The sequence below is a fragment of the Mytilinidion resinicola genome (assembly GCF_010093595.1).
Source record: "Mytilinidion resinicola strain CBS 304.34 unplaced genomic scaffold BDZ99scaffold_18, whole genome shotgun sequence".
Taxonomy (NCBI): domain Eukaryota; kingdom Fungi; phylum Ascomycota; class Dothideomycetes; order Mytilinidiales; family Mytilinidiaceae; genus Mytilinidion; species Mytilinidion resinicola.
Window position 1 is genome coordinate 28,162 of NW_022985454.1, and position 25,681 is coordinate 53,842.

The 25,681-nt window shown below is 52.4% G+C and overlaps 17 protein-coding genes across 17 annotated transcripts; 10 read left to right on the plus strand and 7 right to left on the minus strand.

The window, feature by feature from the left end:
• The first annotated feature begins 309 nt into the window (after positions 1–309).
• Positions 310–2,271, plus strand: BDZ99DRAFT_104876 (uncharacterized protein). Its single transcript, XM_033712350.1, has 4 exons — positions 310–506; positions 555–1,095; positions 1,197–1,474; positions 1,522–2,271. The coding sequence occupies exons 1-4, from the start codon at positions 347–349 to the stop codon at positions 2,166–2,168; spliced, it is 1,626 nt and encodes a 541-aa protein (XP_033572374.1). The 5' UTR covers positions 310–346; the 3' UTR covers positions 2,169–2,271.
• BDZ99DRAFT_104906 (uncharacterized protein) lies at positions 2,272–3,272 on the minus strand. The gene is made up of 2 exons (XM_033712351.1): positions 3,187–3,272; positions 2,272–3,115 (listed from the first exon to the last, which is right to left on the minus strand). The coding sequence occupies exon 2, from the start codon at positions 2,852–2,854 to the stop codon at positions 2,375–2,377; it is 480 nt and encodes a 159-aa protein (XP_033572375.1). The 5' UTR covers positions 2,855–3,115; positions 3,187–3,272; the 3' UTR covers positions 2,272–2,374.
• On the plus strand, positions 2,941–4,258 carry BDZ99DRAFT_480142 (uncharacterized protein; the record flags this gene model as incomplete). The annotated part of the gene is made up of 4 exons (XM_033722316.1): positions 2,941–3,002; positions 3,311–3,615; positions 3,682–3,852; positions 4,002–4,258. 4 exons carry the CDS (start codon positions 2,941–2,943, stop codon positions 4,256–4,258), a joined length of 795 nt encoding a protein of 264 aa, XP_033572376.1.
• A 1,335-nt stretch (positions 4,259–5,593) lies between these two features.
• BDZ99DRAFT_466426 (thymidylate synthase) lies at positions 5,594–6,923 on the minus strand. Its single transcript, XM_033720767.1, has one exon. The coding sequence runs from the start codon at positions 6,906–6,908 to the stop codon at positions 5,874–5,876; it is 1,035 nt and encodes a 344-aa protein (XP_033572377.1). The 5' UTR covers positions 6,909–6,923; the 3' UTR covers positions 5,594–5,873.
• Positions 6,924–7,084: 161 nt separating this feature from the next.
• BDZ99DRAFT_449957 (uncharacterized protein) lies at positions 7,085–8,922 on the plus strand (the record flags this gene model as incomplete). The annotated part of the gene is made up of 4 exons (XM_033718140.1): positions 7,085–7,263; positions 7,313–7,583; positions 7,640–8,125; positions 8,176–8,922. The coding sequence occupies 4 exons, from the start codon at positions 7,085–7,087 to the stop codon at positions 8,800–8,802; spliced, it is 1,563 nt and encodes a 520-aa protein (XP_033572378.1). The 3' UTR covers positions 8,803–8,922.
• A 218-nt stretch (positions 8,923–9,140) lies between these two features.
• BDZ99DRAFT_466427 (uncharacterized protein) lies at positions 9,141–9,829 on the plus strand. Its single transcript, XM_033720768.1, has one exon. The coding sequence runs from the start codon at positions 9,288–9,290 to the stop codon at positions 9,666–9,668; it is 381 nt and encodes a 126-aa protein (XP_033572379.1). The 5' UTR covers positions 9,141–9,287; the 3' UTR covers positions 9,669–9,829.
• A 73-nt stretch (positions 9,830–9,902) lies between these two features.
• Positions 9,903–10,793, plus strand: BDZ99DRAFT_480145 (uncharacterized protein; the record flags this gene model as incomplete). The annotated part of the gene is made up of 1 exon (XM_033722317.1): positions 9,903–10,793. The coding sequence occupies one exon, from the start codon at positions 9,903–9,905 to the stop codon at positions 10,791–10,793; it is 891 nt and encodes a 296-aa protein (XP_033572380.1).
• Positions 10,794–11,782: 989 nt separating this feature from the next.
• BDZ99DRAFT_105149 (uncharacterized protein) lies at positions 11,783–12,188 on the minus strand. Its single transcript, XM_033712355.1, has 2 exons — positions 12,143–12,188; positions 11,783–12,078 (listed from the first exon to the last, which is right to left on the minus strand). The coding sequence occupies exon 2, from the start codon at positions 12,003–12,005 to the stop codon at positions 11,829–11,831; it is 177 nt and encodes a 58-aa protein (XP_033572381.1). The 5' UTR covers positions 12,006–12,078; positions 12,143–12,188; the 3' UTR covers positions 11,783–11,828.
• A 119-nt stretch (positions 12,189–12,307) lies between these two features.
• BDZ99DRAFT_524391 (Bis-triphosphatase) lies at positions 12,308–12,896 on the minus strand (the record flags this gene model as incomplete). Its single annotated transcript, XM_033725898.1, has 2 exons — positions 12,308–12,790; positions 12,840–12,896. The coding sequence occupies 2 exons, from the start codon at positions 12,894–12,896 to the stop codon at positions 12,308–12,310; spliced, it is 540 nt and encodes a 179-aa protein (XP_033572382.1).
• Positions 12,897–13,116: 220 nt separating this feature from the next.
• Positions 13,117–13,542, plus strand: BDZ99DRAFT_524392 (uncharacterized protein; the record flags this gene model as incomplete). Its single annotated transcript, XM_033725899.1, has 1 exon — positions 13,117–13,542. One exon carries the CDS (start codon positions 13,117–13,119, stop codon positions 13,540–13,542), a length of 426 nt encoding a protein of 141 aa, XP_033572383.1.
• Positions 13,543–13,954: 412 nt separating this feature from the next.
• Positions 13,955–14,410, plus strand: BDZ99DRAFT_368853 (uncharacterized protein; the record flags this gene model as incomplete). The annotated part of the gene is made up of 1 exon (XM_033714784.1): positions 13,955–14,410. A coding segment is annotated over one exon (456 nt), but the record flags the coding sequence as incomplete, so codon positions are not given.
• Positions 14,411–14,477: 67 nt separating this feature from the next.
• Positions 14,478–15,540, minus strand: BDZ99DRAFT_539729 (EF-hand; the record flags this gene model as incomplete). Its single annotated transcript, XM_033726681.1, has 4 exons — positions 14,478–14,871; positions 14,948–15,040; positions 15,137–15,277; positions 15,342–15,540. The coding sequence occupies 4 exons, from the start codon at positions 15,538–15,540 to the stop codon at positions 14,843–14,845; spliced, it is 462 nt and encodes a 153-aa protein (XP_033572385.1). The 3' UTR covers positions 14,478–14,842.
• Positions 15,541–16,241: 701 nt separating this feature from the next.
• On the minus strand, positions 16,242–17,843 carry BDZ99DRAFT_105038 (alpha/beta-hydrolase). Its single transcript, XM_033712353.1, has 2 exons — positions 17,827–17,843; positions 16,242–17,771 (listed from the first exon to the last, which is right to left on the minus strand). Exon 2 carries the CDS (start codon positions 17,480–17,482, stop codon positions 16,523–16,525), a length of 960 nt encoding a protein of 319 aa, XP_033572386.1. The 5' UTR covers positions 17,483–17,771; positions 17,827–17,843; the 3' UTR covers positions 16,242–16,522.
• Positions 17,844–19,795: 1,952 nt separating this feature from the next.
• BDZ99DRAFT_105336 (uncharacterized protein) lies at positions 19,796–20,914 on the plus strand. The gene is made up of 2 exons (XM_033712358.1): positions 19,796–20,479; positions 20,798–20,914. Exon 1 carries the CDS (start codon positions 20,024–20,026, stop codon positions 20,429–20,431), a length of 408 nt encoding a protein of 135 aa, XP_033572387.1. The 5' UTR covers positions 19,796–20,023; the 3' UTR covers positions 20,432–20,479; positions 20,798–20,914.
• A 461-nt stretch (positions 20,915–21,375) lies between these two features.
• Positions 21,376–21,977, plus strand: BDZ99DRAFT_395743 (uncharacterized protein; the record flags this gene model as incomplete). Its single annotated transcript, XM_033715962.1, has 2 exons — positions 21,376–21,662; positions 21,710–21,977. The coding sequence occupies 2 exons, from the start codon at positions 21,376–21,378 to the stop codon at positions 21,975–21,977; spliced, it is 555 nt and encodes a 184-aa protein (XP_033572388.1).
• Positions 21,978–22,298: 321 nt separating this feature from the next.
• On the plus strand, positions 22,299–23,808 carry BDZ99DRAFT_466434 (uncharacterized protein). Its single transcript, XM_033720769.1, has 3 exons — positions 22,299–22,388; positions 22,446–23,002; positions 23,133–23,808. Exons 2-3 carry the CDS (start codon positions 22,576–22,578, stop codon positions 23,672–23,674), a joined length of 969 nt encoding a protein of 322 aa, XP_033572389.1. The 5' UTR covers positions 22,299–22,388; positions 22,446–22,575; the 3' UTR covers positions 23,675–23,808.
• A 432-nt stretch (positions 23,809–24,240) lies between these two features.
• Positions 24,241–25,619, minus strand: BDZ99DRAFT_105306 (uncharacterized protein). The gene is made up of 2 exons (XM_033712357.1): positions 25,613–25,619; positions 24,241–25,472 (listed from the first exon to the last, which is right to left on the minus strand). Exon 2 carries the CDS (start codon positions 25,227–25,229, stop codon positions 24,708–24,710), a length of 522 nt encoding a protein of 173 aa, XP_033572390.1. The 5' UTR covers positions 25,230–25,472; positions 25,613–25,619; the 3' UTR covers positions 24,241–24,707.
• Between the last annotated feature and the right edge of the window lie 62 nt (positions 25,620–25,681).

Below are 25,681 nucleotides of genomic sequence, written 5' to 3' on the forward strand. Positions count from 1 at the left end.
TGGATACCATAGGTGCCAGGTTAGTACCTACACACGCGTGCTACACTGTCCAGGAGTTGGGGCTCGTGCTTGGCTTAATTACGCCTGGAGGAGTAGACCCTCCCGATTGGCCACATCCAATTCAACCTCCTGGTTGGCTAGTTAGTGTCACCCGATCCTAATTGGCCATATCCAGCTGCACCTTCTGATTGGTCGATCCGACTGAGCCTCTTGATTGGCCGCATCCTGTTGAGCCTCCTGATTGGCCGCATCGCCAGCGCAAGGCTGGAGTAGCTCACCGGACGCCGTTCTACAGCCTAACCTTCGTCACCAACCTCCTAATGTACGAAACATCTCCCAAGCAAAGATGACTACAACAGTTCTTGCCCTCATTGGAAACAGTGTCTTCGAGCCTTCAGACGTCTTGTCCACGAAGTGTGGGTCGCGCAGTCCCCAGCCGACTTCGTGTCGACCTCGTCGGCGCAGATTAGCAAGACCAGTCCACGTTCCGTCAAGGCTAAGAAGAAGTGATAGTACTCGTTCTCGCCGATTGCTCCGAGCTAACTTCTGGATAGTCGCGTTTCTTTACGCTGCCACAGCGCCCAGCCTGTCCTCTCGGGTCGAAAGCCACAAATCCTCCGTTCTGCCCGGACCAACCGTTGAATGCAAGCCTTCACTAGAAAGCGACAGCCTACACAATAGTCACGATATTCATTCCCGCGGAACTGCTTCAAAAACAGTAGATGAGGCTCTGCAATCAGGGTCGAGTAACAAAACGGGACACGATTTCTGTGCCCGCGGCGAGAATGGTTCTACAGATTGCTCCTCGACCGGGTCGACGAGCAAGCGATCGGTATCAAGTACTGATCGGAGTAGCGCGATACGTAGTACCGAGGGAAGCGCATCATCAACCTACGGCTTCGGCAGCAAGAGGAAAAAGGACACTGTAGACAGCGAAAGCGATGACAACGCCTCAGGTGGACGCAAAACGCCCAAACTCGCTGCTTCAAGATCTGAACAGCGACGTTTCGCGTGTCCCTACTATACACGCGATCCATGGCGGTGCAGATCTTTAAGCTGTTTTGGGTCGGGCTTTCGTAGCATAGCTAGGATAAAGTAAGTAGTATTCATAATTTACACTCTGTCTCGCAAATATATATTCCAGCAGCTCGCTGTAAGGGTAAGTACGTTGTATATACGCTAATATTATGAGCCAGAGAGCACCTCTATCGCGTGCATAAAAGACCGCCTACGTGCCCGCGCTGTTTTGAGACCTTTTCCACAGATGATGGCCTTCACGACCATGCACGAAGTTTGGCAGCTTGCGAGACGAAATCTCAACCCCCCGAATCGTATATGGAAGGAATAGACTCCCGACAAACCCAAATGCTGAAGAGCAAAAAGAGATCATTCGGTGAAGCCGAAGAGGAGAAGTGGAGAATCATGTATCGAATTGTGTTTCCAAAAGACACAGAAAACTTGATTCCTTCGCCATGTAAGACCATTCATCCTCTCGACCCGACTTTTGCTAAATGCAGGCAGATTACAAAGATGTGATTATGGGACACGGCTCTAGTACTGATACCTTTCAGGCCTTTGAGGCCTCTTTACTGCGTGAGCTACCAAAGCACGTTTCAAGGGCGTTGAAAGATATAGTCGACGAAGATATTCAGAGCCGCATAGAGAGTGCTGTTCGAAACTGTTACAAACAGGTTTCCGAACGGTTTCGTCCGCCTGTGAAATCTACACAAGAGACGCCGGACAAATCCGCGGAGGCTTCACATGGCAATCCGTCAGTTGAAGAGGGTCGAGAAGGTGACCGAACATTGTCGCCTTTCCCTCCCCCTACAACCTTCTCGAATTCTGATGATGGCTTCGAGTCAATCATGCAGTTTCCTGACCCGACACAAGCTCTTGATCTCGAGCTATCCTATCCTCCTGGGGTAGAATCATCACAAATCCAGTCAACCTTTGGCTATGCATTTAGCTCCGCAGACTCTGGTCACGGAGAGTCAGTTTGTGCAAACCCAGTTCACGAAACAGGCGCTACTCAATTCGATGAAGTAGGATCGGACCCTTCCGTCAAGGAGCTCTCAGATTTCATCGAATTTTATACCGAAGATCCCAAGTTTTGGCAAGAGTTGTTACTGGAAAAGTCCAGTCCTCATGATCTAATCTCGAGTGGGTGAAGGAATTGCAACCAAGAGTTATATTGCTATCTAGGTGGTACAAAAGATGACTTTACCGACACCCGTTTCTTATATCATGCGTTTAATCGGCGCACACACACACACACAAGAACCGTTTCCCGGTAGAAATGAAGCGCGGCGTGCGTTCAAGGCTTGGGACACAACACAGGTCAATCTTTGCGACGAAAACATGCCATGAGGCAATATTAGTATCGTTTAAAAGCGGCAGTCTCGTAGCTAGTGGCGGTGCAAGATAAATGCTCTTTTCTGCAACTTTGAGATGGGGATCCGAGCTTGCAATACCTCCGTAACAAGCGGTGAAGAAGCGGCGTCTGGATCGCTCTTTTTCGGGCGCTCGTCGTATTGCTAAATCTACGGGCCGCGTGTGCAGGCCTCATCCTCCAGTCAAGCAGCAGGACGGGGGGCGGCCCTGGATTCCCGCACCACTTGGTTCTGATGATTCGTCGTCTCGGCACGTGCGCAAGGGCGGCAGGCATGGCTGAAACGACTTGGCCGTAAGCTGGCAGACATGCTCGCCAATGCCGGTCTCCTTTTCGCCTCACTATGATAAAAGCGGCATCATGAAGAAACAAGAATCGGGAAGATACTCGAGAGAAGAAAAAAAGAAGAGTGAGGAGGATGAGATGGAAATGAAGTGATGAGCGCGCTGCAGGTCGGTCCTCCATACCATTGACACCTGCGCTCCAACGAGGCAGCTGTGGTGAGTGCCGTAATTCGACCAAGCGTCAGTCTAAACGGGGCGTAATTCAACATGAGCATGTTGGGACACAGCCGCATAGGACTGGTGGAGTTAGTTAGTGTACGGTGCAAGCTGTGAGCTCCTCGGGAGCCAACACGCATCGCAACCTGCTCCCACTCGCCAGCCTCCCACAGGCAACTTGAACGCCATCGATTGATCTAGATCGACTAGCAGACCTTCGCAGTATCTTACTAGTGTAGTGAGGACTCCTTCATGCTCCAGCGACGGCGTGGCGATGCGGTGCTGCAGATGGCTCACCGATCAACAGCGAGTTGTGCAATTTTCGGCGTTAACCTCGACTTCAGCGTCCAGCAACGGCGTTCGTTTCGTACATCCATCAGCGCACCAAAGCGACTTGTCAGTAGACACACTTCATACTCAGCCGTCAATATTTTGATCGCGCACCTGTGGGTCTCTGCATCCCCGCCAGCGACGCCTACGCCCTCGCCCCTCCCTTCGCGTCCCGCCTCACATCCACCAGGTTTGGACAGGATCGGACGGAAGAAAGGCCTCCGACTCAGAACGTGTGCATCTGTGGAAAAGTTCTAATAAAGTGTGGCACCATAGAGATGGCGATCCGAAAGCCATTTCACCAAGTGAGACAAGCACAAGACCTTCGCCTGGCAAGCCAAGTTAACCCATTGCAGAGTGTGATATTCATCGTATTCCTTATGGCCAACCTAACAGGTGAGTGTTTATTGACCATGAGTGGGTGAAGCACCCAAAAGGGGTAGTCAACTGAGTATCGTTTAGATTGTCTGCCATTGGCAGTGAAGAAGACTCAGCACTTGACTCTCATGCAGACGCTTGCAATAATCTTCCCCACCTTCGCATTGGTCCTAGGCATTCTTGCATTCATATTTGGTTTCAAGATGATGAAGAGGTGGTGGCTGAGGATATGGGAGAAGGGGTGGTTCCGACGAGGTAAGGCTCTTTTTTTGTCGCCGTTCTTGGAAGTGACCTGGTCATCCTCAGTGTGTCTGAGGCAATCCAAGTGGGCTGTTGGGTGTCGTGCGAGACTTCGGTGACGGAACATGACCTCATCCTGATACCTGCTGACAGATGTCGATTAGAAACTCCAGCAGTTCGAAGCCCTGCTCTAGTCCAAGGCCCGACTGTAGTTCTCCCACCTCCGGCTCCTATCCCAGTTCCGTCTCCCGTTATGGTCCCAGGAGACCACCCTGGAGCAGTCACAATTGGCAACGACGGCAGACTCCGGGATTGGATCTCCTTTACGGCGTTCACAGAGGAGGTGGCTGAGGTCCAACGCCGTGTCGAGACGGAGGCTGAGGAGTGGGAAATAGAACGTAGATTGAGCCCGCGGCTATAAGGTGTTGAATAAGAGTCCAGTATATTGTAGATGGTAAGTCTCCTTGTCACATAGGAGTCTATCGCTGAGCGGAGCAGAGAACAATGCGATGCAGGCTGAGACGGTAAGCTCCTATTGGCATCATGGATTGGCCTTGATAGTTGCAACTCTGCATCGCGGTCAGCTCTATCCTCTCTGAATATGGGTTTCCTGATTTTCCCCTTTTGCGTTCGCCTTTTCACCTTTTCTTTTTTGGGGTGGAGGGAGAAAGGGGAGCAGAATGAACAGGGCGATATTCTTACATAGTCCTTTGCTTCTTTACAAATCGAACGTCACGCGAGGATCCACAGCGAAGCCCTCTTACATCTCTCATCTACCGGATTCTTGCCTGCTACGAGAGCGCTAGTCGAGATTTCATGTCTCTGCGATAGAAGACACGAGAGGCCTACGCTTCGACTTTTGGTGTGGCAATTCCATTGCGATGAACGATATAGTATTGCCCTTTTTTAGGGACAGAGGTGAATATCTGAGGGATAGTGGTGAGATATGCTTGGCAACGTGGCTCCGACAAAAGTCTGATATATGAGCCACAAGCCGGATTGTGACTTTTGGTACCCAGGTTGATGTGATTGGCGGGTGCGTAGATCCGCCTCGATGACTTTTGCGCAACTCGCGCATAACGCAGCCGGCGCAGCTACACAGTCCCCCCGTGCGCCCGGGCAACATAGTGGCATAACGCCCCAGCAAGGCATGACTATCAAGATCGGCCTTGTCTTACCTATCTGAAGTGAGGCTTGAGCAATAATATCTCTAGTTAAGAAGATTGTAACGCAGACTTGTTAGGTCGCGCAGCCTGCGCAGAACGCAAAAGGCGCCCTGCGGGCAGTGTCAACAGACTGATGCTCTAAGAGCTCATGAGAGCTAGAGCTTCCCATCAACTTAAAATGCTTCTTTAGCGAAAGAAAACGTAGACTCGTTAGCATTTGGCCTTGTGAGGAGAGATTGGGCTCGGCGGCCTCAAAGCAACGTCGCTCGGTCTCGCGGACGTCCATCCTCGATGCATCACCGAGACTTAACTACCTTTCACTCGCTAAGACAAAAGCAACCGGCTTTGATTTTCGCAACTGATTACTAGTGCGGTGAGTTCTAGTATTAAACTACGGAAGGTACCTTGGAAATCATGTTAGGCAGAAGTGAGACGAGACGTGCTAAGCGCTCTTTTCTACTTATTGCTATGAGCGCTGACCAGGAATAAAACTTCGGATGAGACACTTGACAAGATTCGGAAACTTTTCGACGGATGAGAACTTGTTGACTTCTCGCTGTCTTACGTTCATAGATACCTCAAACGTAACTATGTACAAGACAATAAAATACCGGGGTTGAAATTACTCTAGCAAGAAAAGTTTCTCATCATGGGTCTGTGTACACTCTCCTGTCACTATCAAGGGTGATTCAATACACTTTTACAATTCCGCATGAGAACATACACTTAGGCACGCAGAGGCACTTTCAATAGAAAGTCTCAAAACCATGATATGTTGAAACCATTACCTATCGTAGCCCTCGCGGGTATCCGCTCCACCTTTATACATCCAAAAGCACACAACAACGCCCACATACCCTCCCGCCATAATCATACAGACATCTTCATAGCAATCATCTTATGCGGATCATACCCCTTAACAACAAAGTCCTCCATTCTCCACCCATCAATACTTCCCCCCTTCTCCCTCTGAATATGCAACTCCGGAAACTCCCTCGGCTCCCGCTCCAGCTGCACCCTCAACGCATCCACGTGATCTAGATACACATGCGCATCCCCCATCGTATGCGTGAACGTCCCCGGGGTCAGATCGCACACATGCGCCACCATATGCGTCAGCAGCGCATACGACGCAATATTAAACGGCACGCCGAGCCCCATATCGCACGAGCGCTGATACAGCAAACAATTCAGCATCCCCCGCGGCTTTTCCCCCTCCACCCCCCCAGCCCGGCTCCGGGGGTACGAGACATAAAACTGCGCGAACATATGGCACGGCGGCAGCGCCATCTTCGCCAGATCGGCGGGGTTCCACGCGCTGAGGATGATGCGCCGGTCGTACGGCTTGTGCTTGAGCTTGTCGATGACCTCCGCGAGCTGGTCGACGCCCTGGCCCGTGTAGTCGGTGGTCGCGTCGACGTACGCGGCGCCAAAGTGCCGCCATTGGAAGCCGTACACGGGTCCGAGGTCGCCTTCCTCGCGGTGCGATAGGCCAACGCTGTCGAGGAATTCGCGGCTGCCGTTGCCGTCCCATATCTTCACGCCTTGTTCGGAGAGGGGTTTCGAGGAAGTGGAGCCGGCGACGAACCAGAGGAGCTCGGCGAGGACGGCGCGGAGGAAGACGCGCTTGGTGGTGAGGAGGGGGAGGATGGAGGTTGCGGGCTGGGACGGATCTGAGGAGGGTTTGGAGAGGGAGAAGCGCATCTGGGGGGGCGCGAAGATGGAGTATGTGCCTGTTCCTGTCCGGTCTGGGCGATGCTCGCCGTTGGCGAGGATGTTGCGGATGAGGTCGAGGTATTGGTGTTCTTCGTGTTTGGCCATGTTGGAAGGTTTTGATGGCACTTCAGTGGGTGTATCTGGTTTCTGAGTGGGTGTAGAGAGTATTTCAACTGCTGCTGGAGCCATTCTGTAGTTGTGAACGCGTGAGGTGGAGGAAAAGAAGCTAAAGTGGTGAATTGACGCGTTGGCATATCGCGAGTTTCTGGCCCGCCCTAGACTACGGTGGACTGCGGACACCCATCTCACATCCCCACAACACTAACTTCATCCCTGAGCAAAACATCGCGATCCAACATCAAAACATGTCAGACGAAGCCGCGGCCCACCACCTGCTCACCGTGCTTGAAGAGCGGGATCTTGCCGTCAGCCTGGACGATGTGCTTCTCGCGTTCGAGTCTGATGTAACCAAAGACGAAGCTGCGTCTTGGGTGGATGAATATCTCGATCAAAATACACTTTTGAGCCAAGAAGAACTAGACCTGTACGTTTAAATATATTTCCTTTAGATCAATCTCTCATGCATTTCGTAGATATCGTCAATTGTCATCCAATGGTCGTCTACAGAAACTCGAGACGGAAAATTCCAAGCTTTTCCCCCATCGAGATGAAGATCTAGCCGCGGCTGTCGCCTCCTTGCAGACATCTACCGCTGCCATTGAAGACCATATCAAAGTTCTCGAGTCTCAGAAAAATGCACTGCACGATCTGCAAGCGCTTAACAGGCCCAATCTGACCGTGGAGCATATGCGAAATGACCGTCGTCGTCGTGAACATCAAGAGAAGGCACGTCTAGAGATTTCGGTATGTGGCTCAAGTATCAGGAAAATCTGCCCGTTCGTATTCTGACGTCCTTGTAGATTGAGGAACTCTCTAGCTCCATATCCTCACATCTAAATACCGCGACCCACGACACCAAAGCAGAACACGCCTCACTCATCTCCTACACCACCGAACGTCTCGCCTCCGACGACAGGATGCTAACCGCCCTCCCCAAAATTGCCTCAAACATCGCCGCCAGCCCCCCAGCAACTGACGACGCCAAGGCCATCGACCACTGGTGCGAAGCCATCGTCTCGTTCCGCACCGCAGAAGTCAAAGCGCGAGTCGACGGAACCTACTTACTTAACGCAGCCAGCTGTCCCGACTCTGAGCTCCCCGACGAAACTGAAGAGGAGCTGCGCGCCGAGAAAGCAGGGCTGCAGGAAGAACTCGAAACGCTGTATACAGAGATCGCTCCCTTGGCCGAAATGGTCGTGGAGCATGAGCTGCGTAAGCCGATTGTTTCGACTCGGGAGTTGGCGGAGGAGCAGAGGCGGCAGGCGCAGAAGGCGTGGTTGACATATGTAAATCCATTTCCTGTACTCAATCACATAGGAGATACTGATACCCGTAGGTTCTCTCTACGCTGCAATTCATGAGCACCCGCCTTGAAACCATCAACTCGCATGCGCTTGATCTCTCCGGGTTTCTGGAAGCTGTCGAAAGCATCAACACCGTCTTCTCTTCTCAAATCGCCCCGCCACCCGTCGACACGCAGGCCAAGTCCCTGAAGCGGCAAAGCGTAGCTCTCAAGTCTCTCCTCTCGCCACCTGTCAAGTTACGATCTGGAGAGCCCCTTCAACTTCCTCCGGTGCTCCGTGATATTCTCCGGCACACCAACATCACCACCAGCCGCAGTGAAACCATCGAAGACATCATCAACGCAGTGAAAACTGCGGACGCAGAACGCATCGAAAAGCTGAATCGTAACTACTTCACCGCAGGCTTGTCCGTGTCACGGCTTTTGGGCGAGGTATTGGAAAAGGCGGATTTGGAGGCCCAGGCGCTGCGGGATGCGGTCTACGAGAATACGAAGTACAAGAGCGTCAGTTTCACGGATCAAATCCTCGACGAGCGGTTGAAAGAGCTTGGGGCGAAGCTGGAGAAGGTAGAGGCGGGTATTTTCAATGCAGAAAACGACGAGCTCTCCATGGGCGAGTCGAAGGTGGCTACATTTGTGGAGAAGTGGTCCCACCCGTAAGCAGAAAACGCAATTTACGGCGCGTAGGCGTTGCAGGTGGTATAGAAGTAGAAAACACAGAGTGCTACCAGAACCATCGTGAGCCTATTGGGATGATTGCGCCCTCAGAATATTATTGGTTCGCATGTTGTATTGTTATTGTTACCTTGCTGTGCCGCCCGCCTCTCCAGGAACTTGCTTGAACGGGACATAGCCGCGCAAGTCCTCAGTTTTAGTGGACGTCGTCCTATTCTTTCAAAGGCTTCCAGCCTTCACAAACTAATTTCTGATTTATTTCCAAACTATTCCGGGAGACAAACCGGCGGCAACCTGCAGCCTTTCTATGTAGCAGGGCACAACATGCCGTCTCCGCCTTCTCTGAGGCGGTGCTCAATGGCACTTAGCTGTCTTGCTTCCTCTCTTCCCAGCGGCCCGAGCACACCCTTAGCTTTGTTATTTTGGACCAAGATATGCCTTCGCCATAAACTTCTCATTAGATTATCGTCATGGCAGAAGCGTTCGTTTTCGCTGCTGGAATCGTCTCGATCGTCGGCTTCGCTAGCCAGGCTGGAAAAGGCACCAGCTCTCTCTACAGCTTCCTGAAGGACATCAAAAACGCACCCAGAACCAACGCGGAGCTACAGATATACCTTGACGTCCTCAAAGAAGCTCTCCGGGAAGTCGAATCTCGAAGGCTTCTTTCATCTTCAGGCGAAAGCGACCAAGCTAAAACCGCGTACAACGAATTTAAGGCAGCGATCACTGCGCTGGAGTCGTTGGTGGACACACAAAAGCGAGGGCAAGGAGATGGTAGAGTCAGGAAGAAGTGGAAGAATATCTTTTACGGCCATGCGAGAGAAAGAGGTTGTAGAAACATCTTGCGATGATTGAAAGAGCCAAATCAACTTTGGCAGTTGACTTTGCATTCGCAGCACACGCAAGAAGCGAGGGAGGTATTTTCTCGATTACGAGTCTCTTCCTATGGGCGATCCTCGTCGTATGCGGTATCAAGGATGCTCCGTTGCGCGTTAAAATAGCAGAATGAACCTCGTCCAGGATTTTTAACCCTTCCAATGGTGATCGAATTAATGCTAATTTGCGTGATAAGGGACCGATTTGCCATGAACCGGCGAGACATGCAAGAGCTACGCGACAAGTTCGACGAGTTTAGTATGTTTCTGCATTCTTCGAGCGGAAGTGTATTTGAAGATCCGGCGTCGTTGCAGATCGAAACAAACTCGTCCATCATGCAAAGTCATAATGATCAAGTAGAAGAAGGAGCAAACGTTACACCAGGCTCCACGGGTAATGATGGATCGGATAGTACTGAGGTTGAGGGCGAGGCAACTCTTGATCATATTGAAGTTGAAGATATATTCGAAGACGCATTAGAGCACATTGACGCAGATCTATCCGACTCCCTATCCACCCTAGTCCACTCGGACGAAGAACTTGGCAGCTTGAAGCACTCTCTGAGCCTGAAAGAGAGCTCCGTCGCCCTATTTGCTTCCGATTGCTCTCAGATAACAACACGACGTGGTGCAATACCAGTCGGACTCGGCTTTCTCCATTGGAGCACCACCAATCATATTGAGCGCCGACCAAATGGAGATGTCCGTAGATCCTCATACCATACTACCTTCCGGTTCCTCCCCTCCTTGTCAATATACTCTGGCGGCCTCCAGCTGCTGTGCAAATGGAACAGCATCTACGGCGGTGTCCGGATACCATGGGGTACTCTACGCCCGGTGAGCCGGGTGCCGGATGATGCACCAATTATCAAGGCAGTCCAGCGCGGTCATCTTGTCAAGGTGATCGAGCTTATTTCGTGTGGGCAAGCTTCAGTGCAGGATGTTGATACATCCGGGAAGGGCCTGATAGAGCATGCCATCTTTCTGGGAGTCTTTACTCTGGATCGATTATTCATTACCAAGTCAGTCCTCATACTAGCTCAGTATTTGGTCAAATGCGGTGCTGAGCCTGCAAAGGCAATGTCTGCGATTTACGATTAGCAGCGTCGGCTACGTTAGCAAGAGGTTTTGCCTTTCGGTGCCGGAGTTCGTGGCCAACACTCGATACCGAGCAATGTCGCACAGATCAAGGAAGCACGCAGAGTACTGGAAGAAATCGCCCGTCTCTGCCTCAACAACGCCGTCGAAGGCCCTTACCAAGACCCCGATCTGCGCCTTCAGATGTGGGAGTCGTCAGAGGTTGGGCCATGGTCTGCGCCCATCGATTCCTTCTATCTCTACCACGACAAATGGCCCATCGGGATAGAAGATCTGGCACTCGAACGCCCGGAGAAGGTCTTTCGTATGCTACTTAGCATATACGTGTACAACACTATCAATCACCGCGACCTGATTAGCCGTTTAGACCGGAGATACAGCATCCTGTCCGGTCTTTACAGCGCCGGAATATCGTCCAAAGTATTCGCACAGGAGGCTGCGAAACGTACACAGCTGGCGCCAGATCTTTTGCTTTTGGTGGTTTCTGCCGCCGAGCAAACTCGCACCTTATACACCGTTTTATCGGAGGGTTGAACGTTCTCCGCTACGAGCCGCGCTTCCGGGATACTATCCGCCAACACATCCTACGCATGCTTGTGCTCCTTCTTGGAAGTGGCGAGGATCCCCATCTTCGCTGCCCTTGCGCCGTCCTTTGGAACGGCAACGAGGGCGAGCTTCGGACAGCTACCGATCTCGTTATCGGCCGGGACTTGCTTGACACATGGAACGAGGCACTGAAGCAAGCTGGGTGCAATCCACAGGATTTCGTCGAGGACCGGGTTGTGAGTTGGCCTGTGGAAGTGTGCTTGGGCGTGTGGAATGATTTGAATGTGAAATCGCCGATGTCCAGGAGGAAGCTCATCGTGTCGCCGGACACGCAGCGCGTCTTTTTGAAGGTAATGGCGGGTTTTCCTAAGTTGAGAATGGAAAAATTCGATTCGCTATAACGAATACGTTGTGACTAGGGCTAGTCTCTCGAACGACGGAGGGTATGCTGTAATGTGGTTATCCCAAGGGAGGTTTCAAACAGATGTGCTACTAAGCTATGAATCTACTGCGTTGACAACGAGCATAATCAAAGACGGAATAAACAATCGCGCGGATATCCAAGATAAAGTAGCATTCTAGGGTAACACACAACGCAACCATTGTCGAAGCCATAGTCTGCCCTCTACTTGTGCCTACCACATGACGGCATAAATGAGAAAGTATCATTGTTGCAGCCTCTGGGTGTACGATGCTGTTTGAGTTCCTTTGAGTAGCGATGTGGAAGTAGGGCTAGTCTTGACTACCTGGATATCATAAATCTGAGCTTTGAAAGGCGCCACGTCGCAAGGCCGTACCACACTCACTCTTTGCGTGAATATACTAAGATCAATGCGAAACGGCTTCGAGTACGAGCTCGCGAGCAGTAATGACTACGCTTTCTTGATCACGTGCCGATATCGATTCGATGAACAGGATGTCGGTGATCTAGGAGGTGCGTCGTCGAGGATGCCTTGTTACCTTCAAGACGATTATTCCTTCTCCATCTCTTGAGCTAGCCACTCTGCTTCCTTAGTCATCTCCTCATCGCTTCTAGGTTTCCGGCTCTCGTCCGCATCGACGGCTGGAAACTTGGCTCTTCCTGATTGAGCATCCCGTTCCTTCAATTGGCGACCAAGGTCACCCTCCTCGCCTTCCATCATCCCGTATATGGCATCTTGGCCTCCCCTATCATTGAGATCTCCTGAGCTCCGGGGTATGATGTGGGCGTGGACATGGGGAACGCTCTGGCCAGCATCTGCTCCATCTTGAATAGCGATATTAATAGCAGATGCTTTGAAGACTCGCTCAACCATCCGGCTCACGCTTTGGACTGTGAGGAAGAGGTCTGTCACCTCTGAAGGCGTGAGGTCGTTGAAGCGAGGGACGACTCGAATTGGAGAAACGAGTACATGGCCGGGAAGTAGAGGCTTGAGGTTTACCAGCGCGAAGGAGGAGGGCGTCAGATGGAACACCTGAGGTAAATCAGTTGCCGAAGATGAGATATTCGACTACAAAGCGTACCTGAGAGGTCACTAAGAAAGAGCCAAAGTGAATTGACTTCGTTGTGAGGGGAGGCATTGTGATGGAGTGGAGAGAAGGTTGAGATGGAGCTTGACTCGAGATCGTGATGCCGCTTTTTTCAGCCCTATGAACCGTGGAAGCTACTACCGCACACATCATTGTACCTGCCTTCCACTCCCAATTGCAACAGAAATCGCCTTCTGCAAGTAAGTACCACCTTCTCTTCACTTTATCTCCATCCCATCTCCATTCTTCCAAGGGCTTTAGCTTAAGCAAAATGTTGTTCGGGCTCATCAGCTTCGGAGAACAGGAATCCACCCCGCCGCCGCCACCACCCCCAAGAGCTTTTTTTGCCTTCTCCCACATCGTCCACTTCGGCAGCTTTCAGTACCAGGACGGTGTCTATATTTCCAGAGAGTCTCCCGCTCCATCACCTCGAGCTCCACCAAGGGCTTTCTTCACCTTCGGCCCCACTTATCACGTTCCCCGTCCAAGTCCACGTCGAACCTCTCGCCGAGATTTCGAGCCGGCATCACCAGAAGCCCGCGAAGAACTTTTCAATCGTAGGAGAAGACCTACCGCCGCAAACGCCTCCGAGCCTACCTCAGAGACGAATTCACCAAGCGCGGACCACCCCCAATCAGGCTCGAACACCCCTCGTTCAGGGTCAGACACGCCTCTACCAACTTCAGACGGTAGTTGAATCGACCCAAGACGACAGTGAATCGATTTCGGACGACGCTGCATCCAGCTGGGACGAGGTCTAATCAAGCCAAGACCACTCTGAGAGACTTGGCACGGTCATAGGAAATATCGTTGGGACCCTTTTAACCATCAAGGTCACGCTTTGGTTCCTCCGCGTCCTCGGACTGACCCCCAGAAGCATCCTTTCTGAACTTTTCCCTTCACCATCTCCAGAGCCGCCATTCCTTATTTGGCTCAATCGACGTGCCCGTGGCCAGCCATACTAATCACCATAGCGTGTAAATCTTCACCACGACTTTTTACTATTCGATTCGACATAGCATTCATACAACAACAAAACCATGGCGACCCTAACAGGCCCAGCACCCCCACCAACAAAACCCCCCACCATCACAGCACTAGCAGACCCATCATCATCCCCAATCCACATCTACCACTGCCTCTGCACCCACCTCGTTGTTGCAACCACGACTTCCCTCCCTAGTCTAGCACGACGTTCCGAAAGTTCCATGGACCGCGCTTACATCCTTCCTCTTCCACCTCCACCTCCGACCCACGACGACTCAGATTCAGATATCGACGCCAAGCCTAGCGCCAGCACCGCCAAGCCACCAAACACGCACTATGCACTCCTCCTCTCCACAGTGTTGAATAAGAAGACGCAGATCGTTATGCGCACTGATGGATTCGAGAAGCGGTATCTGCAGCTTTGCGGACGATGTAGGTTACCAATCGGCTATCAGCTGGACTGGGGACAGTACGGGGGAAAGGAGGGACGAAGGGAGGACGCGGTGTATCTGCTTCCCGGGGGTTTGGTGAGCACCGAGGACATGGCGAGAGGGAAGGACATGAGCGGCAGCATCGGTTTTGAAGGGGTTGGGATATGAGCGAGAATCCAACCACTCCAGCATAGGATGGCTTTCCTGTATTATTAATATCAGGTCTCGGAATACCCTCTTTCAATGCCAAAAGCGATTTCTCAAAAGGGATCAAAGGTTTTCATACGCTTCTGTACTGTACTAATGTACACCACCCTACCCACTGCTAACCTCGCAATTTCCACGCCGGAAAAATTGTGTCTGGCTAGCAACAGCAAATCAAACAAGGTGAAAGGCCAGGTTCTACCCTCCAGTGCTCCCCTCCGATGCATAATATCAACCAAACCGAGCCGCGCGGCTCAACGCCAAGACCAGTTCCCAAGCACCCTGTCTCGCCTCCCGTGTAATCCAACCAGGCCGTAACTCTCGTCTGTCGTTTTGGTAGGAGAATGAGTAGTAGGGAGGAGAGAGAAAGGGGGTCTAGTTATTCCAAATCGTCGTGACGAGATCTAGCCACACGCGGCGGCTCGTTAGCTATGAATCAGAAAACGGGGCGAGAGTAGGGGGGGGATATTCAAGCCGCACCATTATAGTTGACTTCGTCATTGTGGACGTCCGCAGCCCGAAACAGATCCTCGACTTCAGACTCGCTCATCTTCTCGCCCATATTCATCAGGACTGCGAAGGCCGTCAGTTAATTTTTTCCTTGCCAATCCGCTAAACTCGCGCGCCCGGTTTTTTTTTTTTTTTTTTGGCGGAGAGTTGCACACATACCGTACTTGACCTGCCCGCGGCCAATAAAGCCCGTGTTCTCCTTGTCAAACAGCCGGAAGGCTTTCGTGTAGTCGTCGATATCCATCGGCTCGCGGAAGCCGCCGGGGCGGTTCAAGATCTTGGAGAAGGTCTCGAAGTCGACTGCCAACCGCACAGCATTAGCCTACCCAACTCCATCATCGCACCAACATTGAGAACTACTCACAATCCGTCCCGACGTTCCGCTCCAGGTCCGCGATCTCGGCGAGCGTCGGGTTCTGCCCGCACGCGCGCAGCAGGTTGCCGAGGTTTTCGCGCACGACGCGGCCCTTGCCGCGCTTGTCGTACAGCTGGAAGGCTTCGCGGTAGTTGGTCGAGGCCTGCGCGGGGGGTTGTGAGCTGGTGGGCGGGTACATGCCGGCCATGGTAGCCATTGCGCGTGTTGTTTTTCGGTTCGAGGGGAGAAAGCGTGGAGAGTGCGGTGTGTGTGTAGAGGATAGGATGTTGTGCGGGTGGTGAGGAGGGCGTTGTTGTGGTGTTGTGGTGTTGTGGTGGTGGAGCGGAGTCCAGGCCAGTAGCCAGGACCCTTAACTCGGAGTAGGAGGGCGCGACCTGGGGGAAGGAGGGTGCGAGCATGGGAAAGGGCGACTTACCATTGTGAAGGGTGCGGCGGCGGGATATGGCAGAAAGGGATGCGAGGGCGTACGGCGGAATTGGGAGAGGGAGCAGTGGTCGCGGTGAGAGGCACGGTTGGGTTTTTTTGGTGTTTCTCCCCGCGAGCTGCGACCTCTTTGTGGTCGGGCGCTGGCCAAGCGTGTTGCCATGGAGAGGAGCGGGCGGTGACATGACTCGCGCTCGCGAAACACCCTGAACATACACCAAGTCCACACATATCTGCTAGGCATTGTCCCATTAAAGACTTCTCGTTTGCGAATTGAAAGTATCATGAGCCGCCACACCGCTTATTCATGTATCGGTTGGCTTGGCGATCGATCTCGTCCGGATCGATATCAGACGGTACGTGGACGGTTACATAACCTCGAACCTCTTTCATCTTCAATATTCCAATAGCCATGAGATACCTTTCCTCGTTACTCCTTCGAATGATACCCCTGCAAATTAGCATTCCCTACGCTTTGCCTTGAACGTCGTCAATCTCTACCGGGCCGGGACCTTGAATTGTCTTCTACGGCCTCTCTATTGAGCGGGATTGAGGTATCCCAGGACCACGCGAACGCCTTGAAGTCACTTTAAGCATGTTCATGGTGGCAAGCATCCGTACGTTTGAGAAACCTCGTAAAAACTGTGAGAAGAGGTCTCATTGTTTGGTGCAAGGGCGCCAAATCCCTATGGCCGAGCAGAGTTGCTATATATACATCCCAGGCGACATCAGAACCATATCATGTTTTACGCCTCCGCACTCTGCCGAAATATCTCCTCAGAATGATTTTTCCAAATAGTGAAGTGTGTCTCCCCTTCTAGAACCCTCAACCTCCCCCCGCCCAGCCGTTCGTCTATCCACTGCGCGACCTTCACGGGGGCTTGAGCATCCTGGTCCCCATGCACCATCCACACTTTCTCGCTGTCCACATTCTTCAAGTCAAATCCCCAATCTCTGACAAGCACAGTTCCGTCCTGATAACACCCCCCAGTGCCCTGCTTGAAAGCCTCAAGGAGTCCTGCGACAGCATCGTCGAGATTGGTGTCGCTGCTCTCATCATTGAACTGTGCTTTCTCTTCCGGGGTTGTGGCCTGGTCCTCTAGCACGCGTTTGAGACGTGAGGGGTCTCCAGTGCGGTAGGGGCGCATAAGAGAGGGAAGCACAAGATAGCGGGCCGCAACTTTCAGAAACCATTTCGTTAGGCCCATCAAGCGCCAAGAGAGAAACGGCACTGCGTCTAGCAGAGCTTCTATGGGCCCAATACCGCATACGACAATCGTGCCTCGAAGTCTCTCTTTCGGAATGAAACGTGCGCATGCTAATGCGAAGGGTCCGCCGCCACTGGCCCCTAGTACGCTAAACCGCTTGATTCCAAGATGGTCTGCCAGGCTCACAACATCGTCAGGCCAGTCGGTGAGTCCCCTGTCGGCAAGCGTTGAAAGTCCACAGCCGGGCCGGTCGATGGTGATGAGGCGGGCACCGATTCTTTGGCAGAGCTTGTCCCAGCTACGACCAACGAGGCGGCACCCTGGGAGACCGTGGAACAAGAAGATCACGGGATCGGAGGGGGTTGTTGAGCCGTATGTTGCGAAACCAAGGTTGCGCGTGTCGGGGAGGGTAAGAGATTGACATTCATTGGGTTGAAGTATGAGCTTAGCAGGGTCTGGAGGCGATGAAGGGGGAGCGCTTTCAAAAAATCCAAACATTTGGAAGCTTTGGTGGGTAGAACGAAGATCAGATAATGGAAGTCGGAAGAACGACTCACGATTCAGGGCGCGTCCACGAAGGGCTATTCTAGCAAAGCAATTGGACTAATGAGAATATAAACGCCGAGCTTTTGGAGAGCTTCTCATCCCATGTTTAAGTAAGAGAGCCTTACTCGGGTCCTTCTTACCTGGGCTGACGCCAAGGAAGGAAGTACAAAGGTAACATTGGGCCCCAGTCGGCTGCCCGGGACGCCGTTATTCTGTGGCGATGCTCCGATGCGGCACGTGACTTTGCTATGTGTCAGCCTCATCCCTTCTCCTGTGACCGGTGGAAGCTCGCTCACACTCATCAAGTGCCTTGATGCCGCGCCTTTACGGTACCAAGTATTTTTGCAGATAATTCGAAGCTCCAATTTGTCTTTGTAGCTGTTCACGTCACATGTTTATCGCTTCCCGGTCCCTAACTTTATCGTCTTCCCCCAGCACTAGGCTGAGCTGAATATCGCGAGGAGTAGCATACAGCGGCAGGTATTTGCGCAGGCAAGACAAGGGCAAGAGGTTCTACGACAACATAGTGGCTGGGCTACTGCAAGGCAAAATATGTCTTAAACAGAGCATCCATAAATCGGATTCAACAGCAGCTCCCAAACACAGCAGTCTTTTCTCTTATGATAGACGGAGCTGGGTACAGATCGAACCCAGAAACTCCACTGGAATCTCGCCCATCGACCAGAAGCCATACATCTCACGAAGCTACATCTCACGAAGCTACGCCTCGTACATCACACGAAACTCATTCGAGCCCACGGATAAGTCAGCTCTCTTCGGAGGTCACCGCCGACGGGCATAACGTTGATGAAGAGCCGGACCAGCCGTCCGTGTCCAAGCCTCCAGCGTCGAATTCATCGAATTTGTCAACCACGTCATTAGTGACGAGAAGGACGCTCTAGCACAGGACGAAATGCAGGAGATGAAACTTTCGCCACGAGTGTTGCTTTAATGCTCCTAGGAGGTCATATAGGAACATCCCACCATAAGGCGCAGCGAAAGCAGATGGGATCATAAAGGCTTGTCAGACAGCCCAGGAGGAGACGGGAATCCAATATGGAGGGCTCTACCCAAGCGTCCCGCTGCGGCGGCTTTCTGATGACTCTCGCCTACTGCGACGTCGCATAATGGAGGAGTGCTCGCGATTAAAGCTCCATTCGCCTCAGATAAGCGCTCAGCGCTAGCCGCTCTTACTATACGCACGGAAGCCCTCAAATCACTGCGGATAAATGATCGCTTTCTAGCTGGCCTCTAGGCGAAGCTGCTGCTCTTTAATCTACCCTAGGAGGTACACCACATGCCTGCTTTCACCCCGAGCACTGACCAATCGCCCACATAATTATAGACATCCGTCCAAGAGCAGGTCCTATTCCTAACGGTAGTAGGTGCTACCCTTTTGAAGGCTAAATTTGTCGATAGATGATGTACGCTGATCGGACTTTGCCAGTTCACAGAAGCATCCATCACGCTGCGATGCCGTGCAATCAGAATTATGGATTCCTGGGGAGATTGCGGGCAGACGGCACTGGGGCCCGCTTCCGCCTCTGGACAAAGATGGTGTTGCAATGGAAAACCCTCATGCCCCATTACTAAGCGGATGTCCCGGTTTCGACTGAGGTCTATGATAGCGGACTCAGTGACGTGAACGCTTTGCTCTTTCGTAGTGACCCAACTTTGTCATGCTGGACGCGTCTTCTACATGATATATTGGGGTTGGAATGGGCTGAGAAGATCTCCAAGCTTGAAACGAGCGAATAAGCGAGATTGGACCTGGAGAAGCGTCCTCTGGAATGATAGAGATGGGGTGAATATGGATTGGATGATTTCGAAGCAATCTTTGGTCTGATGAGTCGAGTTTGGCGTCTGTACCGACTTGATAATAGCGCATTCGAATGAGTGTGTGGGAAGGCTTGGCGGAAGGCGCGATTCAATGCCCGGTTGAGTTAATTGCGAGAAAGCTCGATCAGAAAACTGTATCGACAGCCTGGTGAAAGGCTCGATGCAACTCTTTCTGAAAGCGATTGGGAGATAGCTCATCCAGAGACGTATTTGTAGCTCGGTTGAGCCATTTCTCGACAGGCTATTTGAGGGCTTGATCGACTTCGAATATGATTATTAAAAGAAAATAATGAAAGCAAGGACGGAATGCTTCTTGAAATCGAACGTGAAATTACTCAGTCAGAGCTTCACTTTGCGACAGCCTAATTTAAGGCTTCCTCGAACTCGAATTTGATTACGCAAAGGATTTCATGAAAACATGATCGAATCTTCCTCAATATCGAGTGGGAAAGAGGTCAGTCAGAGATCTGCTTCTCGATAGCCTGATTCAAGGCCTCCTCGCCCATGCGTCCGCATTGGGCTCCAGAGCTCTCACCACCAACCACGTGGCCCCTCGGATCCATCGAAAGCAAACATTGGGCCCCTCGGTTTGGCCATCCATATGCCGACTGGTTTTAGGTTTTTAGGTTCCAGAGTAATTTTTCTATCCCCATCATGATTGGAGTGGGACCAGGAACACACCGCCTCATTTCGGTACCATTGGGCGCAATGAGATCACCAACCTTGCATCGCTTCGTTTCGGTGGGATATCAAGCGCACAGGGCTGTGTTGCCTGGCCCAGATTGTGATGAGTCTGCGGGACGAGCGCGTCCGTATAAATATGGGCTTCCGCCGGGGTTTGTCTGTCTTCTCGTATCAGCCTGTTCTGTCTGCTACACCTTGGTCTTGATTTCGAATTCTGTTCGACAACTCATCGTCAATCTCTCCCTTCTTCAAATCCTTATCATCACCACCCAAGGGTGCAAAGAGATACTCGAAGAGTCTGGTTCATGGAGCCTTTCAAGTTCCAGTTTCGAACATCGACGATGCTGGTGTCATGGATCAATGGCTTCAGCCTGGTGAGTTGTCACGAGAGACTGATTGGCTGACACGATTCATGCCCGTTACCACGTGATTATAATCGTTTCATTGTTTGTTCAAGTTGAATTCTCGAATTATAGTTTCTTGTATCTTCCCAACTATAATTCCTCATCCAGCAACATCGAAACGGGTCCCTGGGCATTCAAAGCTCGTATCCCGTGACTGTCTCTCATCCCCTCAATTCGCCTTCGCCAAGGACGGATTCGACACGGGTGAGCGATCCTCGGGATGGAGATTGCGCGCCCCTTGATGCACCTCCCCGTCGACTCGCAGCCGTCTCTCCTGCACTCCACTCGTCGCCATCCAGTATTTCGAACTCCGCCCTTTGCTAACTCCTCAGAACGATAGAACTTTCAAGATAGACCAGAGTTCCGTGGGGGGCACCCTGCTCCGCCCCAGCGCGATGATGGCACTGGCCGCTTGCCTCAGGCGGCCGCCCGCTGAACACACACCCCATCCATCCATCCCAACTTTGTTCGCCCTGAACTTACCTCAACGACTAACACAACACCACGTCGAAGCACTTACGCAGCGTTCCGTCTTAATTACATTCTAGTTCCTCCACGCCCTTTGCACACGCCCTCGCCTTCTTCTGCCCTCATCGCCCTTAAGGCAGCACCCACATTATCATGGGAAATCTTGTCCTGCTTCTCTTCACGTTTTTGTTCCTCCTAGACCTAGTCACAGCAACACAGAGCTCGCACATGGAGTCCAGTCTGCCGGTGGGGTCAGGGGACTCATTCTATCCCGACCCTGAAGGCATTCTCTCCTCGCTGTGCGACCTCTGCGGTTTTTCGCTCCTCTACTGCAGGCACCGCTATGCTCCGTTGACGGTTAGTATGCCCGACTGCTCTTGCTTTACACCTACTAAGTACCGCTAGGCAATTCCTCCCATGCAGAGGTTTATTAATGCCAACGATCTCCTCATGCACCCAGAATGGCCGCGAGACCCAGAGCAGAACCAGATTGAGCAGGCGCCCGCATACCACAACGACCACAGCCGCCGACCACTCCAACATGATCATGTGCAAAAGTTGAATAGTGAATCAACTACAATACAGCACAGCACGGTGCAGGCGTGGACGGGAACCTTGTACAACCCAGGAGACCGAATCTCTACGTCAACGCAAAGACGGAGTGCTCCTAAGAAAGGCGGCTTCCCTTGCTTGCACCCAGAGTGTAGCAGGGCGTTCGACCGGCATTGTGATTTAAGGTAAGGTTCTCCATCTTGGATCATTAACTTCCCCGCTGACCCCTCAGGCGTCATACCAAGTTGCATCTCGACAAATCCGAGCGGCCGTACAAGTGCCTCTCCTGCTCCGAGGCCTTTATCTATCCCAAAGACCTCGACCGTCACCAGCGCACCCATCGCACACTGCCTGTCCCGCAGCAAAAGATGCATTGCCCCATAAGGGGATGCTCGAACACTGAAGGGTTTAGTCGGAAGGACAACTTCACACGACACATGCGCAAGCAGCACCCCGACGCCGCGCTTGTTGCAGGTGCGCAGTATCCTACACAGAAGTAGTCCTTTACACCCTCCACTGTTTCTGATTGCATATTTGGCGTTGTTGGTTGGCGGTCTCGAGGATTCGGATTTGGATTCACCCTATTACTCATACCCCTGCACGTGCCAAGTCACGTGATGATCTCTTTCTACGTTTGGGCATTTCTTTACGGTAATCTACGAGTGTATCAAAAATTGGGGCGACCTCTCATTGGTCGAGGGCCGGGTTTTCTTATCCTGGCGCTGATTGGTTACTGAACTTGTCGCTACATCATGCTTGGCAACGACGTCCTCAGATATTTCCGTGCTGGCGCTACGCCTTCTCTTACTACATCAACATCAAAACCATCAATATGATAGAATGAGACACCGTCAGATCAACTCTCACTTCAATCTTGGATGCATTTAATGTACTGCCGTGCCGTCGCTGAGGTGACTAGACCCTGATATTTCCACTCACTCACGATGCGCCCTGCTAATGACGTCCAGCCCATCGCGGATTTTGACGCTGCCTAAGACAGTTCACGGTCTCTGCAGATCTGAACGCTGCCTCCGACACCGCGTATAAGATCTCGGCGACCCATCCCCGTCCACGATTGCGAATCTCACCGATACCAACATGACCTCTTCTACAATCACCGACGAGGACTGGGGTACCTCTGATAGCGCCACCCCACCATCATCCACAATGTTTCCTCCCTCCAATCCAGCTTCTCTTACTCGAGTTGCGCCTAAAGTGCAGGGCACAAACCTCATCGATGTCCTCTCCCTTTATCCTATCCTCCGCAGCGTTGCGTCATACCTCACCACCAACGAGCTGAGGAACCTCGCCCTATCCAGCTCCGGGCTATGGGAATGCACAAACACAACCGATATGACGCTCCGCGGCTTGAGTATGCTCACAGCTTGCGACAATCGAAAGCATTTCCGCGACACTTTGGAGGCGTGCGAATTGCACGAAGAACTCCCGACGTACGTGCCGATAGAGTGCTGCAAGAAATTCGATGCGCAGCCTTGCGAGAGGTGCAACGCCATGGTTTGCAGAGGTACGTACGCTCTTTTGCCATATCGCTGCCACCGTTGGAGGTGTCTCACCCTCGAACCAACCATAGCGACAAACTCACCTCTACACCAACCCCAATATCTGCAGCGCATCTACTAACATATCATCCTCAGCCTGCCGCGGCACCTACGAATCCCTCCAGCTCGACCGCATTCCTTCCCAGGCGCGCGAACTCTACATGTGCGATTTCTGCATGGAAGAAGCCTGCCCCTACGCCACCTCCATCTCCGCCTCGAAGCCCTGCCTATGCACCTCTGTGGAGACGGCGCGAGACCGCTGGCACTGCATGTCGTGCGCCGTGAAGGTGTGCACCGACGACATGGAGCGCCTGAAGCGCCTGTGCGATCACTACAAGAAGAACTTGGTCATACGCCGGCCCCATCTCGAGTATCACGAGGAGTACAGGGCGTACTTCCCGCCCGAGGAAGCGTTGCTGGTGAATGCCGGGTTGAGCTTGCGGTTCAACGGTTACGAGGAGAAGGCCCTGGCTTGTGAGTGCGATAGGAAGGCGAATCCGGAGGTTGGGATCGCGCATTGCGCGTGCTGTGGCCTCGGAACGCGCAAGGGGGATGTTGCGATCGTAGGCTGCGCGTGGTGCGGTGCGCAGATCACTAAGTCCTCTCCTTGCCCGCCTACGTATCACAGGCATGCTTAGGGGACTTCAATACGGCGTCTATGTGGGAAAATTTTGGCTTCCAATACCCCTTTTCTCTGCCAGTCAGCTTTCTTTGTAGTCTAGTCCGAGCAAATCAACTCGAAAACTATACTCGAGTTCTATACGTTTACCGCTGTCTAGCATTCCTCAACACCCTCTCCGAAATCTGGTTATGATGCCAACGTTCTCGCATGCTCACTCAGGTATGTCTTTTCCTTCTCTGATTAAACAGAAGTATCATGCGAGCCAGCCAATTCGATCCACCTTTTTTCCACTTCCACGTCCTATTCGTGCCTGTGGCGATTTCTTTCAAGATGGTCAGCTCTATAGGACTGCAGAAATGCCTGCCAACGCTAACAAGGAGTACGATGTGGTTGCTGCGTCTCTGGAACAATCTCGAGCTGTTCTCACCTGATCCCGGATGATTCGCAACGGCACGATGTCTACATCAGCTACTACTTCCTACCCACGCTCCAGCCGACTCTCATTTGAGTCTCGCAGCCCAGCTCCACAGAGTTCTTAAGCAGATCTTCATCCAGCACGACCTCTCCCCTGGGATACAACACAATGACTGTGCTCCCGCCGTACAAGAATCGTCCCAGACACTGGCCTCTCTTAACCTCAGCGCCAATCTTTACTCCTGGGACGTATTGAATACAGGGTGTTATAACATTGAGCAGTGCCTAAGCGAACTTGAGCTTGTGGCTGCATCGTCCTGATCCGGTCTTCCATATTGGCAGCCTACGCAAGCCCGAGCAAGCTAAGTAAGTATTAACCCGACTCTACAATAGGGACAACTAGCGTCCCAGCAGATTCCAGCCACTTCCCTGGCCTAACAGCCCAGATCCAGGCCTCTGTATTCGTTAACAGCATTTCCCCCCAGATGCACGAGAAACCCAACCACGAATAAAGAAAGCACATTCGAAAATCGTTCCCGACCGACCGCATACCCTTCCATCCTTTCCATAACTCAGTCCCGCTCTCTCTGCTCTCTCTCCACAGCCAAGCGCCTTCAACCAACAAACCCACCCATCTATTCACACATCTGACCGTGATACGGCATCCGCACATCCCCGCTCGCAAACCCGCTGTGACTGGTCCCATTTCCGTTTTCACTGATGACACCCCACTGCATCGGACCGAACTCGATGTTTTCATCGTCGGGTCGCGCATGACACGCGCCAGATATGACAAGACTGCAGCCACCAACGAGTGGCGGTCCTGGGGGATAGCGCTGGAAGACCGCGAGGGCCCCGCAGACCCCGAGACCCGCCCCGCCGAGGAGAACAGCGAGCAGGACCGCGCTGGCGGACCATCCGAGCACGGGCGCCGACAACTCGGGTACTTCCTGCCCGTCGCGGTAGTACAGCGTCGACGCGAAAAACATACTCTGTGAGACAGCCCAGTTGAGCGTTGTCATGACGAGGAGCAACGGTATGGCGTATCTGTACGGCAGCTGCAGCCAGTAGGTGGCGGTTTGCTGGCCGTGTGGAGAGGACACACGGACAGGTTTTCGTTTTGTCGCAAAGCTAGCCCACTCGGAGTCGGTGCACATGGCGGTGAGGATTGCGTTGAGGTGGAAGTAGGAAAGAGACACCAGGAGTTGGGGCGTGTTGGCGAGAAGGACGAATTACGCTACCGAGAGGTTGAAGTTGTGCACGACTTCGCCGCTTGCGATGGCGTCGGAGCCGAAACGAAATGGTCGAAGCCGGTGGAGGAATGGAGGGAGCTGCCGAGGCGGTTGGCGTGGAACCTAGATCCTAGGAGGACAATTGACGCGGCTAATGTCAGACCGGCGCTGTGATAAAGGATTAGCAGCGACTTTCAGTGGATCCTGAGGAGCATTTCTAGGACAGCGGGAAAATTGTTGGGTGGTTATTTAGGCTGGTAAGGCTATGTGTGTACAACCATAACGGAAATGGCAACGACGGTGCTTACACGGCTGAAAGGATTAATTAACCAACGTTTCCAACTAACACTTCGATGCTATCTAACGCGCTGTCGTTG

What these genes read in the sequence shown, in the direction of transcription:
- BDZ99DRAFT_104876 (XM_033712350.1), top strand. Translation starts at nt 347, where the DNA reads ATGACTACAACAGTTCTTGCCCTCATTGGAAACAGTGTCTTCGAGCCT. An exon ending in CGTAGCATAGCTAGGATAAA is followed by an intron (nt 1,096 to 1,196) that starts GTAAGTAGTATT and finishes ATTATGAGCCAG; the next exon opens with AGAGCACCTCTATCGCGTGC. An exon ending in AAACTTGATTCCTTCGCCAT is followed by an intron (nt 1,475 to 1,521) that starts GTAAGACCATTC and finishes AAATGCAGGCAG; the next exon opens with ATTACAAAGATGTGATTATG.
- BDZ99DRAFT_104906 (XM_033712351.1), bottom strand. Translation starts at nt 2,854, where the DNA reads ATGGAGGACCGACCTGCAGCGCGCTCATCACTTCATTTCCATCTCATC.
- BDZ99DRAFT_466426 (XM_033720767.1), bottom strand. Translation starts at nt 6,908, where the DNA reads ATGGCTCCAGCAGCAGTTGAAATACTCTCTACACCCACTCAGAAACCA.
- BDZ99DRAFT_466427 (XM_033720768.1), top strand. Translation starts at nt 9,288, where the DNA reads ATGGCAGAAGCGTTCGTTTTCGCTGCTGGAATCGTCTCGATCGTCGGC.
- BDZ99DRAFT_105149 (XM_033712355.1), bottom strand. Translation starts at nt 12,005, where the DNA reads ATGATACTTTCTCATTTATGCCGTCATGTGGTAGGCACAAGTAGAGGG.
- BDZ99DRAFT_105038 (XM_033712353.1), bottom strand. Translation starts at nt 17,482, where the DNA reads ATGTTTGGATTTTTTGAAAGCGCTCCCCCTTCATCGCCTCCAGACCCT.
- BDZ99DRAFT_105336 (XM_033712358.1), top strand. Translation starts at nt 20,024, where the DNA reads ATGATTGGAGTGGGACCAGGAACACACCGCCTCATTTCGGTACCATTG.
- BDZ99DRAFT_466434 (XM_033720769.1), top strand. Translation starts at nt 22,576, where the DNA reads ATGACCTCTTCTACAATCACCGACGAGGACTGGGGTACCTCTGATAGC. An exon ending in CAACGCCATGGTTTGCAGAG is followed by an intron (nt 23,003 to 23,132) that starts GTACGTACGCTC and finishes TATCATCCTCAG; the next exon opens with CCTGCCGCGGCACCTACGAA.
- BDZ99DRAFT_105306 (XM_033712357.1), bottom strand. Translation starts at nt 25,229, where the DNA reads ATGTGCACCGACTCCGAGTGGGCTAGCTTTGCGACAAAACGAAAACCT.